Here is a 17,966-nt window from a genome sequence, read left to right as displayed (position 1 = left end):
GCAAATTCAACAATTAATTACACTGGTTTTAGTTTCAGGTAACATTCGTAGAGTAGTGTCCATTAAAAAGAATAGCTACCAGTAAAAGTGTTTCATGACTCACAGATTACCAAGTATTAGAAAATCCCCCTTTTATGTGCCAGAAACATAAGGGTGTGTGTGTTTCAGTTCAAGCTGAGGGTATTAATTGTTAGCTAGCAATGGATATACTTTAATGAAAAGCATCTGGTACAAATGACATCCAGTGTTTTTCATAACGTGGTCTGCAGACCACCTCTGCCAGATCTCCTGGGTGTTAGACGGCCTGCTCCTCAGGCCCACCCCAGATCTACCGGATCAGAAGTCCAGGCGTGTGCTTTGGGAATTTGCATTTCAATCAACTCCTTCAGAGATTCTTGCACAGCAACCAAGATTTGAGAGTAGTGGTTATTTTAATCTACAAACCTATCCACGGAAATTCTATCCAAGGGAAATTCTTCATTTGCTATTGAGAAGCATCAGCTCTGATGGTTGAAATAAACTTAAAACAAATCTCACCCTGGTGGATTAAAGTCCTTGAAAGGATTGCATGGTTACTGGCTTCACAAACAGCAAAGCGGTTGTAAGAATCATCCAGAGGTGCTTATGTGCTTGTGAAGATCTCTAAAAGCTGCGACATAAGCACCACCATTGGCATCACAGCTCTTCCCTTCACTGGCCTCTAAGACTTGGATCTAACACAGTGCACCCCAGCTGTGCTCACCTGCCTGTGGGGTTCGTGCTGGATTGTTGGTAAGGATTCCTGCTGTGCCTACTCAGGAGCCCTCTGACTAATAGTCTTCCTTCTCCTGTAAAGAACCCCTACTGGAATAGAGTTGTTAACGCTGTAAAAGTGCCGTATAAAATTCAGTCAAGTAGTGGGCTTTCTCAGCCCAAGGTTGCAGTAAATGGAAAATATGAAAAATTTGAAATTAAGTATGAACATTGAGTTCTGACATGGGAGGAATAAACTGAGTGAATAAAAAATATAATTATTTGGATCCTTAAAGCTTTAAACTAAATAATCTGACTCATATACGTTCCAGAAAAGACTCAGAAATGGTTTGTGATTGGCCTTGCTGTAAGAAACAGACCTTTAATTTAGTTTTTAAGAAAGTTTTTAAATTTAAATCAGAAGTGATTTCAATGTGCCAAAGAGCAGTGCTGTTACAGATTTCTCTCCTGATTCCTAGAGTTTCGTTCTCAATTAACTGCAGCTTCTCCATCAATGGTTTCTCGGGTCAGAGGCGGGTCAGAACTTACACACCATTGCCTCTACTGCTCCTGTCGGCTGGACCGACTGACAATTCAGGAGTGAGCCATGGTGCTGTCACCCTTGAGTAATAGGGAAGTAATACAGAAGATGAAGATGGCTCAGTCTGAATAGGAGTGTATGCTGAATTATCTGACAAGGGTCTTCATCCTCCATGACAGATTTCCTTTTGAGACCTGGCCTGTCCCTCTTATTTTGGTTGGTTCCCAGATGAGACAGTAAGAAAGCAGACCATCCCCATGATAAATAAAAGCTGTGCTGGGATCATCTGGGCAATGCAAGCACTGCTTATGAAAAGCCTCCTAGCACCTCTTGTCTCTCTTCACAAATCAGACAGGAGAGTCTGCTGAGTTCTGTGCTGGATGCTCTGGAGGAATAAAAAAGAAATAGAAAATAACATCTGTGTATTAACAGACTTGCAATACTTTTGAGATTCAAACCAAACTACCTCCCTCTCCCTCGGCGGTCTCAGCTTGTCACTTCAGCCATCACCTCTCAGGAGGATGGTTCCCACATCTATATCCCACACCTGAGTTCCTCTGGGGTTGGTCACTTTACCCCACTCCCCACTAGACCTGTCCTCCTGAGTTCAGACCTGTCCTTCCTTCAGTTCAGTGTGTCCACGCAACCCCTTTCCTCGGTCCTCTTGCTCCTGGGCCTCTTGCTGCATTTGCTCTTTTCTATTTGTGGTGATGATGTCACTGTCCTCCCAAGCTTTGCCTAGGCCCCAAATCTGTAATTTTTGTTAACTCTTATATCTCTCTTGTCTCTTGTTTCTGTTGCATCTCAGGTCTCGTAGCTGCCCTTCTTTTTCATTCCCAAGCCACCACCCTCAGTTCCAGCCTTCCTTGCTTTGTCTAGATGAATGCAGTAGCCTCGGAACTGAATTCCTACCCCTCATCTCTCCTCTCTCAATAATTTGTCCCACATGTCTAGCTCCATTAAGCTCCAAAAATTCTGATGTCAGTCTTCTGCTCAGAGTCAGTGCCTCCCCGGTGGCTGTAGGAGGATGTCCTGACGTCCCCCTTGCCCGCATGGTCTTTCACACCCTAATCTGGTCTGGCTTTTGGCTTCATCCCACAGCAGTTCTCGTGTTCAGAACCCTGCGCTTACCCAGACCGGGTACCATGCTGGTCCTCGTGTTTGTGTCTTTGCATGGACGATTCCCTTGTTCTGGAATAGCCTTCTCCCATTTCTTTGGATCCTGGATCCTGCCTGAAACATGGGCACTTGCCCAGTAGTTAAGTGCAGAACTAAAAAGACGCTCAAGTTTAAGAGCCTGAGCCCCAGAACAGGACTGCCTGTGGTTAAAACCCTGGCTCTGCCACTTGTTGGTGTGTTGAGACATTACCTTTCCCTCCCTCAATTTCTCATCTAGAAAGTGGGAAAATAGGAGGACCTGACCCGTAGCACAGGGTGAGGTGAATGAGAGGAGTGTCCCACACCTGTAAGCTCCTAAGTAACTGCTGGACATCGATTGTGGATGAGGAACTTCTGTCTTCATGTCCGGGGCTTTACCCTACTAGGCAAATTCTTGTATAGGCATCACAAAGTTTAATTATGAATATGCCTAAATAGTACATCTCTATGTTTGTAGACATGAAAAATACACTTCACTTATCTTTCTGTAAAGTAAAGAACCTGTATTCAGACATATTACAGAAGTTATTAAGGACAGCTTCAAGAAACACAAAAGTACATAGAAGACGATAATGAACCCTATGTACGTCAGCTGGCTTCACCTCATCGCCAGTCACGTTCCAGCTAGACCCCACCCTGTATGAATTCCAGGCAATCCCAGACAGCGTGTGCTTCCTCTATGAACAGTTCAGCATGTGTCCCTAATGACAGGAACTCTTCTTACGTAACTGCTTTACCACTGTCACACAAACTTTTAACAATAATTTCTTAATGCCGTTAAGTAGTCGTTTGGTGTTCAGATTTCCAATAATATCACAAAAGTCATAAACTTTTTTAAATAATTTGCTTTAGTCAGGGTCCCAGTAAGCCCCACATTCCACTTGGTTGCTGCTCCTTAAGTGTCGATTAATCTGTAATTTCCCCTCAATCTCTCTGTCATCTTGTTATTTGTTTCCACTATATTATTTGTTAAAGAAGCCAGGTTCTTTGTCTTGAAGAATTTTCTAGTCTGGATTTGCTGGTTACATTTCCATGGTGTCATTTAACGTGTTCCTCTCTCCTCTGGGTTTCCTTTAAATAGGTAGTTAGATCAGATTTAGATGTTTTTGGCGAGACTACTTCATAAGTGGCGTGGTGCTCTCCTGTCAGAAGTGATGTAATGTCTGGAAATCTCTCTTTTTGTGATGATAGCAGCCGTTGATCATCAAACCTACACCCATTAATTCATTTAGGGTTGCAAAATGGTGATATTTTAATTTTGTCATCCCCTCTGCATTTCCTAGCCGGGATATTTCTATAAGGAGGAACTTCCCTCATCTACTCTCTGATTACCTAGTGGTATGGTTCACAAAGCAAGGCTCTGCTAAATGCTTGATTCTTTCCATTGATATACCATAATGAGCTGATTCTCTAGTATCTTCTAGTATCAATGGTTACCAATTATGTTTTATTTCATTTGTTTGTTTTCTAATATTGTGAACCTGTTTTCATCCATTGTGGTTTCCTTGTTGATGCTCAAACTGTCCCATCCTTGATCAGTAGGAACCTCTTCCAGGTAGCCTCCAATCCCTTTGACATGAACGAGGCGAATTTGACGACTTCCTCTCTTCTATTAGGATAGCGCAATCCAGGCTCCTGCACACTATTTAAGTCCCAATGATATCTCAAGACCCAACTTAGTTCTCACCTCCAACATGAAGGCTTCCTGACCACACCTGCTCACAGTACTTACCTCACCACTGAAGCCTGTGGCTCTCAGAATTGTGGGCTCCTTTGTCAATTATCAGAGGCTGGTCTTCCCCAAACAGCAATGTTGAGTCTTTACATCCCCAGCGCTTAGCATAAGGCCTTACATAGATTGTCACGTGATCAGTTTCTTTGATTACTTAATACTGCCATAGTTAAGTAGACTTATAATTATTTAAATGTTTCAAGAATTTAATGGGAATAATTTTGCTTATTATGGGGATTGAGATTCAAAGATAGTTTAAAATATTTTGTGGTCTTGTATGTATAATTGCAAGTTTTCCTCATCAAGGTTCAAGGAGTAAAATTAAGCCCCAAACTTTATAATAATAATATCAGCAAAAGTTATAAAAACAAAAGTAGTGCAGAAAACACCTTATCCTTTACCTCATATGGTAGATCATTTGTGCTCTCTCTCTCCCTCTCTCTTTCTTATATATACACACACATATATATAATTTTTTCCATATGGTTTGAAAATAAGTTACTTAAATAGTGGCATTTTACTCCTAAATACTTCATTGTATATTTTCTAAGAATAGGGATATTCTCTCATATAACCACAGTACAGTTATCAGTTTCATAAGTTTACATTGATTCATTACATATTTTGATTTTAACAAAAATATGTAACATTTATGGGAAGTCTGTAAACTTTCACAGGCAGCAGCTCACAATAATGCTAAGAGATAGATGATATTATTAGGCCAAGTTTGTTGATAAAGAAACTGAAGCTCAGAAACGTTGTGATGTTACTGATGTTACATTCTTTGCTCTTTACATCTTGCTGACTCTTAGTGAGACCTCATAGAAAAGTTTATAGAAGACTTAATGCCAAAACCAGCACAGAAGTAAACTCTCTAGTCCGTGCATCCTTGTCAAACGAAGAACAAGTCAGAGATGGCCATGGGTGCCGTGGGGTATTGGACCTCGCGGAGATTTGCCTGTGGTGAGTGTGGAGAGTTTCTTCTCGATCTGTCCTTCTCACTGGATTCCCAAGCAGCAGCTGTGACAGACTGAATTTTCTCTCCCAGATGAGTGTAAAGTCTCATCTCCTTTCCTCATCAGCAAAATGTAATGAAATGGAGAATTTTGAAAAGGGCCTGAAATATTATTGCAGACATTGCTGTAATTTGGAGACGTTCACACTGGTACACAGATGATTTGGCAGTTTTGAGAATTCACTCTAGATGTGGCACCAGTTCCAAATCAGCCTGAGAGAATGTCATTTAAAATGCCACTATTTTACTAAAAAATTCTTCCTGGTGATGTTTCATTTGGGAGACGCTAGTGGGGGAGCTCTGTGAGCCTCCGCCTGAGTGCAGCTGAGGAGAGGCGGACCAGCCTCATGACTTTGAGGAATGGGCCTGCGTTAGCACAGCCCTGATCCTGCCGTGACCTGCCCCTGCTCTAGCCACCCACTCGGGCTAACTTCCCCAAAGAGGGACTTCCTGGAATATCACATTACCAGGATTTATTCCTGCTATGTTGCCTTTCTCCTTTTTAAAATCAGTCCTCTCTCTCTCTCTTCCTCACACTCAGCTAATCTGAAACTAACTGTGTCTTATTATCTGTCATTCCTAATGTAATGACTACAGTTTTAGGCCAAGTGGGAAGGGTGGGCTGTGGCATACCATCTTGACAACATGGTACATTGGGAGCATTTCTATGGATGCATTAGTTTACTGCTGTATGTTAGTGTCTGTAAAAGTCCTGGCAAAAGTTTCTTGAATGTCTCCTTTGTCCCTGTACCACAAAACCAGTTTCTAAGAAGGCTGGAAATTCTGAGACTACTTTAGCAAACATGAAAGACCACTGCCTAATAGATTTCCCAAAGGTATAACTTTCTAGAAGAGAGTCTTGAATTGTAGACTCCATCCATAGCAATTAGCCAAGGTAACTGGGTAGCCAAGACTAGGGAAAGTTAATAATGGATGACTTGAGGTTATGTGAAACCATGTGTTTATTTAACCAGAATTATGCTATGTGTTAGTTCGCAAATCAAAGCCCACTTCTTGCTATTTTGAATTGCAAGGACCATCTAAATTCTTTGATTACACTAACATTTTTGTGTTTGAAATTATTCAAAGTAATAGACTGTCAAGTAGATCTTGGAAATGGCTTGTGATACACTAGTGAAAGTGTTTCTTGAAAGAGGCTTTGTTCTTCATATATGAAATATGAACCACATTAAATTTACAATCTATAATTATTAATATATCTGCATTTTTAGTTACTAAAATAAGTTGATATAAGATGATTTTATAGAAGTTATTTTGTTAGATTAAGTTCTTTCTCCCCTTTGGAGAGATAACTTAATTAGGTTTATGTCACAAATGCAATTAGATGAGTAATCTTGGCTCTAATCCATTTAGATAAAAGAATTTCGAACAATCTGTGACATAGCAAATAAGTTTATCAAGACAAAGTCTCTTTGAGACTTTAAAAATCAGGGGCATTGGTCTCTGAACACAAGGTCATCTCAGCCTTTATCTCAGTCCATCCTTGTGGGCTGATGAAGTCATCATTTAAAAAGAATTTGGGTGAATGTAATTCAAAATATAGCACCTTCCATATAAATTCTTTTATCTCAGCATTGCAATGATACTATTTAGGTAGGTGTAGAAGTTATTTGCTTTTATCATTTAAAAATCCAAGAAGCCAATAATGTAAAAGACTTACAGATTCACACAGCTGTAGAGACAGACGTGGGATTAGTCTGAGGGCTCCCGTTTCCACGTGCCTGACTCAGTTCACTAAGTGACAGTTAGAACCTTAAGCTCTGGCTGGCAGCTTTTGAAAATCTATCATGTTTCTCAGTATATATTTAGCTGCCAGAGACACAATCAGTTAGTCACTTCTTTATCATCATCTTCATCAATAACAACAACAGCACTAAATTAGTATCTTTCATAAGCTATATTACAATAATGGTAAGTCACAGATATCTTTAAGTTAGAAAAGAATTTCTTATTTGGAAAAGAAAAGTTCTTTTTTGTAACTTCCTTTAGTTAATTAATCTATACATGTGGGTTAGTAATATACTTTATATGTATTTTTTTAATTTTAAAATCTATAACATTTGGGCAAAAAGTCTTTACTTATTGATTCTTATAGTGAATGGAAAACAGAAATAGAATATTTTAATGGTTTAAATTGCTGAAAAAGTAACTATATGATAAATTTATTTGAAACCTTGAAACTTTAATAACTCACAAAAAGGAATGTTTTGATTGTTTCTGATCTCCTATATTGACTAGATTTACTTTCATGCCCATAAACCAGAGAATACCATAAATCAGATAGTCTTCATACTAAATTTATTTTGTTAAAAGTTTGCACTGATTAAATATATAACATAAAATACATATATAGGGTAGAAGGATGATTGGGAAACTACGTGCACCTGTTGGGGAAATCTGAATAAGCCCCGCAAAAAGGAAAAACCGACGAAGACTTGAGAAGAAGCTGCAACATGGAATGTTCGCCAGTGCACCCACTGACTGTTCAGAAAAGGTGGGAGCCTTATGGACTTGAGGTGCTAAAACATAACTTCTGTCCTGATGTCCATCATCAACTCCTGGATGATGGCTAAGCTATTTAGACATAGGAGTGATTCCAAGGAAGCCAGTTTATATAATGGGAGTCCCAGGACAAGGAGAGAGAGAGAAACAGGACAGAAACAAGGCCCAAAAACTTACCAAGTTTGATGAAAAATATTAATCTATATATCCAAGAAGCTCAATAAATCCTAAGTGGGATAAACTCTAAGAAAACCACATCTAGAAACATCATAGTCAAACTGCTAAGAACCAGAGACAAACAGTTAATCTTGAAAGCGCTAAGAGAAAAACAATTCATTGTGTACATGGAACCACAATAAGAATAATGGCTAATGTCTCTTCAGAAACCGTGGAGACCGGAAGGCAATAGAATAAGATATTCAAAAAGAAATTAATTTCTAGAATTACTAATTCTAAGAATTGTTAAGAATTCCATATCCAGTGAAACTATCTTTCAAATATCAAGGCAAAAAGAAACACATTCCTAAATAACAAAAAATAAAATGAATTCTTTGCTAGCAGTCATGACCTACGCAAGATACTGAAGGAAATCTTTCAGGCCAAAAATAAACGATACCAGACAGAAACTTGAATCCATAGGAAGAAATGGAAAACATTGGTAATTGTAAATATATGGGTCAGTGTAAAAAATTCTGTAGACAGATAGATATAGATATTCACATATAGAGATATCTGTATATTCATATATAGATTTATAAATATATACATTTGTATTCTCTTTTATTAATTTCTTCAAAGCACATTTTTAAAGCAAAACTATAACACTGTACTAAGTTTATAACATATGGATTTAATATATATGACAACAATAGTACACAGAAAAGGGAAGGAAATGGAGTTAAATTGGAGCAAAGTTGCTATAGTTTACTGAAATTATCAGTATTAAGTGGAATAGATTGTGTTAACTTAAAGATACATGTTTGTAAGTGCTAGAGCAACCACTTTTTAAAATTCTCAAAACAAAAAAAGCTAAATACTAATAAGAGAAAACCAAATTAGTAAGCTAAAAATATTTTTTGAACAAAATGAAGGCAGTAAAGAAAGAACAAAGGAATGAAAAAGATATGACATATAGAAATCAAAGTAGAAACTGTCTAAACCAATGTCACAAAGGATTTCTTCTATGTTTTGCTCTAGAAATTTTATAGTTTTGGATTTTACATTTGAGTCTAAAATCCATTTGAGTTAATTTTCATGCAGTGTGCGATTTATGGACCAAAGTTCATTTTTTGCACATGGATATACAACATACCAATAATTACATTAAATGTGACCTAAAAGTCATATGGAAATACAAATGACCTGGTATAGCCAAAACAACTTTGAAAAAAAAAACTCAAGGACTTATGCTACCCGATTTCAACATTTATTATAGAGATAATCAAGAAAGTATAGTATTAGTGTAAGGATAGACAAATAGATGAATGGAAAAGAATAGAGTCCAGAAATAACTCCACATATGTGTGGACAGCTTGTTTTCAACAGAGGTACAGAAACAATTCAGCAGATAATGAATAGTTTTTTTCAACAAAGCTATTGGAACAATTAGATATTCACATCAAGGAAAAAAAGAATTTCAGTCTATTATCTCCCACATTATCCATTATGTTTATATTTATCCATTTATTTATAGATAACTGTTTATTTATAAATAAATTCTTAGATTGGACACTAAAAGGACAATCCATAAAAGAAAAAGTTGACATATTAGAGTTTATTAAGTCCCTATGAGATCAAAGTAGTTGAGCAAGTAACTTGGAATAATAGGAGTTCCTTGACAATGTGAAAGTTACATGTGGACTCTGAGCTGTTGATATGTCATCAGTAAATGGGGATGAGAATACTCATCTAATAGGGTTACTGCTAGAATTAAAATGAGTCCTTACTGTGTAACGTGCTTAGCACAGACTGGCGTGTAGTAGTAGGGGTGTATGGAATAGAAGCTAGTATCTATTGAAATATTAGTAATGTTAATAACTACCTGCATTGTGGACAACAATGGATTAATTCAGACTCTGTAAAAGAGTTTCCTTACTTACCTGAATGTAATCTTTTGAATGCCAAAGCACTGCAATTTTGTTTGGAAGGACATTAACTTTTGGTATGGCTTTAAAATTAGTTATATCAAAGAATAGGAAGGAAAAATCTTAAGTGTAATCTAATTCCCACTTATCCTCTTTCCTTTGATTGGAGTTGCTTTTAAGTTTCCATCAGACTAGAATGATTTATTGCATTTTCAAAGAAATCTCCAGAGATGTTCTGTTGGTTTTGTTTTTGAATCTTTTTTGCTTTTGAACTTATCCAAACACTGAAAAACAATCTAACTGCATTGACTAACAACCTCAGATGTCACATAAGTTTTCTTTAATTCTAGCTTAAATCTTTAATGCTGTAGTTTTGTTTTTACTCATTTTCTTCTCAATAGAGAAGAAAGGAACAGCTGGTTACTATTGTCAAATTTCTTTTGTTTGGGATTTATTAAGTATGCAACCCTTGACTATCTTTATTCCCCCTATCTGAATATACAACTCCCAGTGCTTTTTTCAAGGGATGATAGAATTTACAATGGAGAAGCCTTAGAGCTCACCTAGTCCCAATAGATAACCTGATGAACTAATACCAGTTAGAATATTATTAATTGTCATCCAGCATTTCTTTTGTATTCCTTGTAGTGAATTGCCTGATTTGTCCTATGCTCAATTGCCAGCTGGGATACTGTTCTTTTTCTTATGAATGATAAAAACTCTTCGCATATTAGTGATGTTAACTATTAAGCCATATCATACTTTTCCCATTTTGTTATTTGCCTTTTAGTTTAGTTTATAATATTTTTGTCTTACAAGTTTATAATTAATATTTTGTCAAATATATTTTTTCTTTTATGAATTTCTTTTTTTAGTTCCATACTTAGAGACACCTTACTCACCATGAACTCTGAGCTATGCTCACTTATATTTTCTTCTGCTCTTTTAATATTTTTATTTTTAAGTGAGATTTCTAAGCCACCCAGAGTTAACTTAAATGCAAGATTGCACATTTGTTTCTAATAAAGTCTATGTTGCTTATTATAGCATATTGTTTCAGTCTGTTGTAACATTTCATATAATAAATCTGTTACATATATATTATAATATATAATATATCAGTGGTTCTCAACTGGAGGCAATTTCACCCTCTATGGAAAATTTGGCAATATCTGAAGACTTTTTTGTTTGTCAGGACTGAGGGTAGAGGGGGTGGGGGAAAGGCTGGCTACTGGCCTCTAGTAAGTAGAGGCCAGGATGATACTTAACGTCCTACAATCTACAGGACAGCCCCACAACAAGCAATGTCAATAATGCCAAGAGGCCTTGATAGGAGAGTGAGAGAGAGAGAGAAAGAGAGAGGGAAGGAAGGGAGGCAAGTGAGTGGGTACCATTCCTCTGCCAGTTACATACTCATCAACAGTGATATTACCTGCCCTGTATTTCCATTTTCTGCTCTGAGGAGCATTGTCAGAGACTTTGCCTCCTGCTTTGCAGAAACCCAGATACATTGTATTTTTGGTTATTCCTGGTAGGTTTCAAAAGCAAATGAGCTTAATAGTTTTAGAGCACAGAACCTGGGGCCATACTGTCTGGATTGAGTCAGAGTTCTGCCACTTAGAAGTTGTGTGACCTTGAGCAAGTTACTTAATCTCTCTGTCTTCAGTTCCCTCATCTGTAAAGTGAGGGTAATACGTCTTTATCCTAAATTGTCATAGAATTGCAAGATGCTGAAAGCAGTGCTTGGCACATAGTATACATTACAGAAGGGCTTGGTAACAATGATCACAATAAAGTAAATGACTTGTTTTTTATAAACCATATTTGATCACAGTGACTTTTACTTACTTTTTATATTAAAAATTATAGTTTTTAAAATCCATTGCAGACTTTGCCAGCAATCAAGTTGAAGCAACGTGTTTCTTCTTGAGCCCTTTGCTGTGCTCTCATCCTCTTGCTGTGCAGCACAAACCCCATCAGAATACCAACTCTGTTCTCTATGATATTATTATTATTATTTAACTTTTAGTACCATTGTCAAGCTTGCAGATTTCCCTGTAGGTGTGTATCTGCTTAGTATTTAGAGTTACTTATTTTTTCTGTCTGTGAGAACCATTAATTTTAAATAAAGACTATACTCATTTTTAGTTACATTCTTTTTTTTTTTAAAGATTTTATTTATTTATTTTTTCCCCCAAAGCCCCAGCAGATAGTTGTATGTCATAGCTGCACATCCTTCTAGCTGCTGTATGTGGGACGCGGCCTCAGCATGGCCGGAGAAGCGGTGCGTCGGTGCACACCCGGGATCCGAACCCGGGCCGCCAGCAGCGGAGCGCGTGCACTTAACCGCTAAGCCACTGGGCCGGCCCTAGTTACATTCTGAAAGTTAATGATATCCATGGAATTATATTTGTCTTCTGGGGTCAAAAATTTCAATTTATTCTATTAACTTATGCTGAACAGATTTTGTGTCAACATCTAGACACCGTGTTGTTTCTGATCCCCTTACTACATAGACATTTTCTTCTGTGTGTTTCTGAGCTTCTTCATTCTCATTTTGCTTTCTATCATATATAGCATCCTCTAGATGCACATGTCCAATGGAATTTCTGTGAGGACGGAGATATTCTAATCTGCACAGTCCAATATAGAGGCACTGCTGAGCACTTGAGCTGTGGCTAGGGCAACTGAATGACTGAATTTCAGATTTGTTTAAATAGCCCCCTGTGGCTGGTGGCTGCCATACTGGACAGCACAGCTGCGGGGCACCTGCTTTCCTCTCCATTTTCAGTTTGAAATCTTCAGCTTCTTTCTAACTTGAACCCATTGCACTGAATGTGTTCATATACACTTTTGTTTCTCCTGTACATAATGTCTATACATTTCTTATATTCCAGTAATCAAGTTAATAATACGTAGTATTAAATGATTGGGACCGTACATGTGTATTTCTGCTTATAGAATGTTTAATATATTGTCTCTTAAAATCAGGTGCTTGCTTTTCTTTAATTTATTTTGCAAATAATAATGTTCATTGCAGAAAAAAAGAACAACAGAATATATAAAGAAGAGTGTAAAAATCACCTAGGTGGCACAAAGCAGAGATAAGTACTACTATTAGTATACACACACACACAGAGTGATATGTGATAGACTTGGACCTTGGATGAGTTTTTCTATACATAATATATTCTTTTATTTTGAACACTTTACTAATTATAGAGATAATATATGTTTATTGCTTTAAAAAATTGAAAAACACTGAGGAGTATAATGAAGGGGGAAAAAATCATCCATAATCACAGAATGCATAGGTTAACCACTTTTATTGTTCTGATTTATTTTCTTCCAGTGTTGTTTCTAAGACCCATAGGTAAATGAATACGCAGATAGGTAGGTAGATGGATAGGTGGACAGGCATTTTTTTTTTTAATTTTTGAATTATACTACAGATAAACAGAATGCACTAATACAAGTATAAACCTTTCAGAAGGTAATTCATATATATATGTCACTATGAGTATGTGTCATCAACAATGGTATTAGTGGCCATTTTAAATGTTTATAACTTTAAAGTAATAAAAATAGGTACTGATTAACACTTATTCACTAAATTTGTTAATCCATTACTTGTGTCTTACTTTTTACATCATGAGAGCTTTCCTATAGCATAAAATAAAATTCATAAACATGATTTTAAGGGCTGCATCATATTCTATCATATCCATGTATGGTATTTTATTTAACCAGTTTCCTGCTGTGGGCATTTAGGAAGTTTCCCTTTTTCTTGCTACTATAAATTGCATTCCACTCTACATTCTAGTGCCTTAAGACTTTTCATCTCTAATTATTTCCTTAGGATACATTCTGAGAAGCAAAATCACTGGGCCAAATGAAATGAACAGATTTAAGACCCTTGACGTATATTGGCAAATTGCCCTCAAGAAAGTTCCTTGTTGCTTATGGAAGAAAATAAATAATCTTTGTTCTATTTCTATCCTTTTAATCACTTTTATGCAGCTTTTCTTTGAACCTTTAAACTTCTCTTTGGTTTTAGGCCTCAGAATTGTTTTTTTAATAAATGTTTCTTTCAAGGGATTAGCAAAGTAATCATGTTGTTATTAATACCCAAACAATGTAACTCTTGTTTTTTCTTAGTAAAGGTTGTCAGATGTAACATTTTTCATTGTATAAATTGTTTCTTTCTAGGGTGAACAAGGAGAAAAAGGAGATCCAGGGCTGCCTGGCATTAATGGACAAGATGTAAGCCTAGCTCTCTTTTTTCTAATATGCTGTTTACATACTGAAATATGCTGACTCTCTAATACTACTAAGATTCAACTATCTTTGGAAGAACTAGTCACAATCAGGGCATCAAGAATCAAGGACGTGGCTCAGTAGAGGCCTGGGATTTTTAGTTTCGTTACAGGTAGTTCCTTAGTTTTATATATTTTGTGTATTTCATACTTGTGCTCATCCTTAACAGCCCTTTCTTCCTTGCTGTTTCTGGCTTGCATTTTCCCTCTCTTCCTTTCTCTGTCTTTTTTCTTCTCACATACCTTCTGCTGTGGCCTGTGTTCTTACCCAGGGTTCACTTTTCATCTTACCCCAAATCTTTGTCCACTGAGGGATCTATGTAGGTAGGATGGCAGTGGTGAAAGGAAAGGGAGGAAGGAAGGGAGGCCTGTGTGTGTGTGTTGCTCACCCTCCACTGTGCAGTTCTTCAACCTCAGGGATACCATCCCCAATAACATCTTCAAGTCCTAGCATCTCCTCCCCTTTACCCTAGGATTTTATCCCTCTGGAGCTTCACATTGGTTCTTGTGATGAAACGTAAAGGATAGCCCAAATCTGGTTTTCCTCTGAAATGCAGAATACTCTTACTTCGGGTCAAACTCACCATTGACTATAGATATACTAACTTTACTGGGGGAAGTGTCTACAAGGAGGGTTATTTTTTCCACAGTTTCCTTTTTTTCACTTGCATAAAAATGTTTTAGAAAGGTTCTGAAGGGCTGCACTACTTGCTTTGTGGATAAAAGAATAAGGAGGCCGGATTTGGTTCCCTAACGCCCTAGAGGTGTTATGAAGCCCATCTTGTGTGCAGTTGATCATCACAGTGGGAAGGAGGCTGATCACACAGTCCCTGGGGCCTGTGGACAAAGTAAGAGAGATATCTGAAGTGTGTGTGTGGGGGGGGGGGGGGGCGTGCCACCAAAAGAGAAATATCTCAGGAGTTAAGCCTCCTAGTTAACACTGGCTTGCTGCTCTGACCCCGCGGCTTTACTCTCTTACTTCCTAAGAAGCCTCAGGCACGTCTCGAATATGACCCTCATTCTTGTTCCTCTCGCCTGTGAAGTGGCTTTCTACACCAAAGAATGGAGCTAGCCTCAGGGGCTTGCAGCTGGAGGAGTCTGCATCTTCTCTACCTCCTTTGTACATCAGGACACTGCATGTCACAGCTGTTGGCCCTACACTTAAATAGAGCATCTGATTCACCTCCCTACCCTGTCCTGAGGTGCCTGCTGTAGTGGTAAGAGTTCTGGAGGGGAGAGCCCAAGGCCAGTTGTGTCCCAGGTCTGTTGCTAGTTGAGAAAATCACTTCTCCGAGTCCGTCAAGTAATAGAATAGATTCTAAAGTCTCCATCACTGTAATGTCCTGTCATTTTATACAAAGAAATTAGTAAGATTATGAACTTGAAAGTCATGATGCAGTTTGAAGCCTTCATTCAGGTTTTTGGACTTCCTGCGACATGTAAGGCAATGTAGAGGAACAAGAGACGAGCCAGCTGGAGCCAGTGCGGGCTGCCGGATATGAAGTGCTCGCTCTCCCCTCTGCACGTGGGGCAGGCGGGTCCCGGCTACGTTTAAAGGAAGATCCGTTTCCCAGCGTGTTCTATAAAAGGGATAGAATTTGGGCCTTTGCCTATGTTTTTGTTCTTTCTATCGTACTTTTCATGAGGCCAAAGACCATTTCTTGGAATCTCTAGTTCTTAGTAAGTGTTTGGACTGAGTAAGTTCTCAGTAATCATTTGCTAAATTTTCATTTTAAAAACTGAGAGATGATTATAATAGTCTAAAATATAAGTAATTAGAGCCTAAACTAGGGTAACAGAGATAGAAGGGAGTGCGTGCACAGATAGGGATATTGCAGAGGTAAAACATACGTAATTTGGCACTTTATAGCAGTGAAAACTCAAAATAGCCCAAGATTTTGACCACGCATTATGGGAAGGATGTTATCTTGTGATATGCAGGAAGGTTGATAGAAAATAACAACAATGTTGCCAAAGATAACCAAGCTACGTGTCTGTGGGCTCTCTGAGATGGAGGAGCAAAACAAAGATTTTTAGAAGTTCATTAAGATAATGTTAGAATTGAAATAGAGGAAGGATTTGTCCAAACACTTGACTAAAACTGGAAGGAGATATGAGGGGTTGGAACCCAAAGTGTGTTCACATTAACTTAGAAATTTGGAAATTTTTCTTATGTTATCTGAAAGTAAGGTGATGTGGCTTTTTAGAATTAACTGATTGATGCACACGTGTGTTGGAGTGCCTGCTACATGCCCAGATGCTCTGGCAGCTGCTGCGTGAGCTCCGAATCTCAACAAGACCAACTTGTTGAGAGAGCCCACAGAGTGGCAGGCAGGGTGACCTCTCCTCTCCAAGAAGGATCTGGGAGGAGCCTTTGCCCCCATTGCAGCGTATAATTTCTTTAGCACTATCACTGTTTAATGTAGCTCATTAGGTACACGACAAAGCACATTAACTTTTCTCACTTGGGTACTTAATTAATGTGTAGATGATAGTATTTTCCTCCCTTAATTTTGCCAAAGATATTCAGGAGTCATGACAAAGGAGAAATAATAAAAAGTAATGAAAGTTCTCCTTTTTTCCCCTCTCCTGTCACGAGAATGACTTTAAGTCCGAGGAAGATACACAGATGCTCCGTTATTACATCATTGGTGGTGGTGGTGTTAATATTGTGTTATAGTTCATAAACTTTTCACAAGGAATTTGAAATTTGATCCGTACCCCAGCTTTCTGGGCGAGTGGGCATGGGAGATGATAGCATCCCTATTTTCAGAGGCAAGAAATGAAGGCCTGGGAAATTAAGCAACTTTCTTTTAGAAAATGGTAAAATCAGCCTTTAGTCCTACATGTTTGACTGAAAAGTCTCTATTTTCCAACTAAATCATGCTGCAGTTGTCATTGCCTGTTTTTCAATGCTAAAATAAACTGACTCTGCAAACTAAAATCATTCAGCAATCATGACAGTTCTCTCTGACTTTCAATAAGTGCAGGTACACATTCTTAGAGAATGACGGGTTTTATAATAGCTATTTCAATTTGAATTAAAATCAAGCCAAGATGGGGATTATAACTTCAGAAACATCCTGTTAGAATGCAGAGTGAATAAACTCAATGGGCCAGCTCACTCTAGCTACTTTCCAAGTCAGAGAAAATTGGACGAATTTAATATTCCTACTAAATGAATTCAAAAGCTTTTTTTTGTAGTCTTTATTCTTGAGTATTATGTATATCTTGATGTAAATGTATCCTTTAATAATTTCTTCTGTTTCAGCTTTCCCACAAAATGGGCAAGCCCACTTTGGAAAATGTAAACCTTATTTAAAGGGCAGTATGCAACAGTTCAATCTTCCTCAATGGGACACTGTTGGTATTTGGGGCAAGACAATTCTTTGTCATATGGGACTGTCTTGCAAGAGCAGAGTGTTTAGCATTCTTGAGGCTCAACAACTCAATGCCAGTAGCAGCTCTTAATCATTAGGACAAAAAAAAAAAAAATGGCCCTGATACCTTTCTAAATGCATCCTTGACGGGGTGTGTGTGTGTGTGTGTGTGTGTGTGTGTAAACTTTGGATTGATCTCCAAGGTATTGGAGTATTGGACTAAAAACACATGTTCATATTTCCCTAATTGTTTAAATAATGCAGGCCAAACAGATTGAAATGGTCAAAAATTTGAATTGCTAGAATTTAGCCTTCAAAATGCAAGACCTCGGCTTTACACACATTCTGGTTTATGATTAAATGATTTTGATTGTGACCTATTATGAGATACATTCAACAATGCCACCTTAGAATGCACTTGAGAGGGAGACTTATAAAGTCGTTAATGTGGCTTCTGCCGCTGCCTAGCTGGCATCCTACTTGGT

At 37.8% G+C, this 17,966-nt stretch overlaps 1 protein-coding gene across 1 annotated transcript in view; it reads left to right on the top strand.

The window, feature by feature from the left end:
* The window catches only part of COL19A1 (collagen type XIX alpha 1 chain), a 297,565-nt gene that overhangs the window by 101,444 nt on the left and 178,155 nt on the right, over positions 1-17,966 (top strand). Inside the window, exon 11 of the mRNA XM_058553922.1 lies at positions 13,995-14,048. Coding sequence (XP_058409905.1) covers positions 13,995-14,048 — 54 coding nt within the window. The remainder of the gene's footprint in view (positions 1-13,994; positions 14,049-17,966) is intronic.

This window comes from Diceros bicornis, chromosome 14, assembly GCF_020826845.1.
Source record: "Diceros bicornis minor isolate mBicDic1 chromosome 14, mDicBic1.mat.cur, whole genome shotgun sequence".
Lineage (NCBI taxonomy): Eukaryota > Metazoa > Chordata > Mammalia > Perissodactyla > Rhinocerotidae > Diceros > Diceros bicornis.
This window is presented reverse-complemented; position numbering and strand designations above follow the sequence as displayed.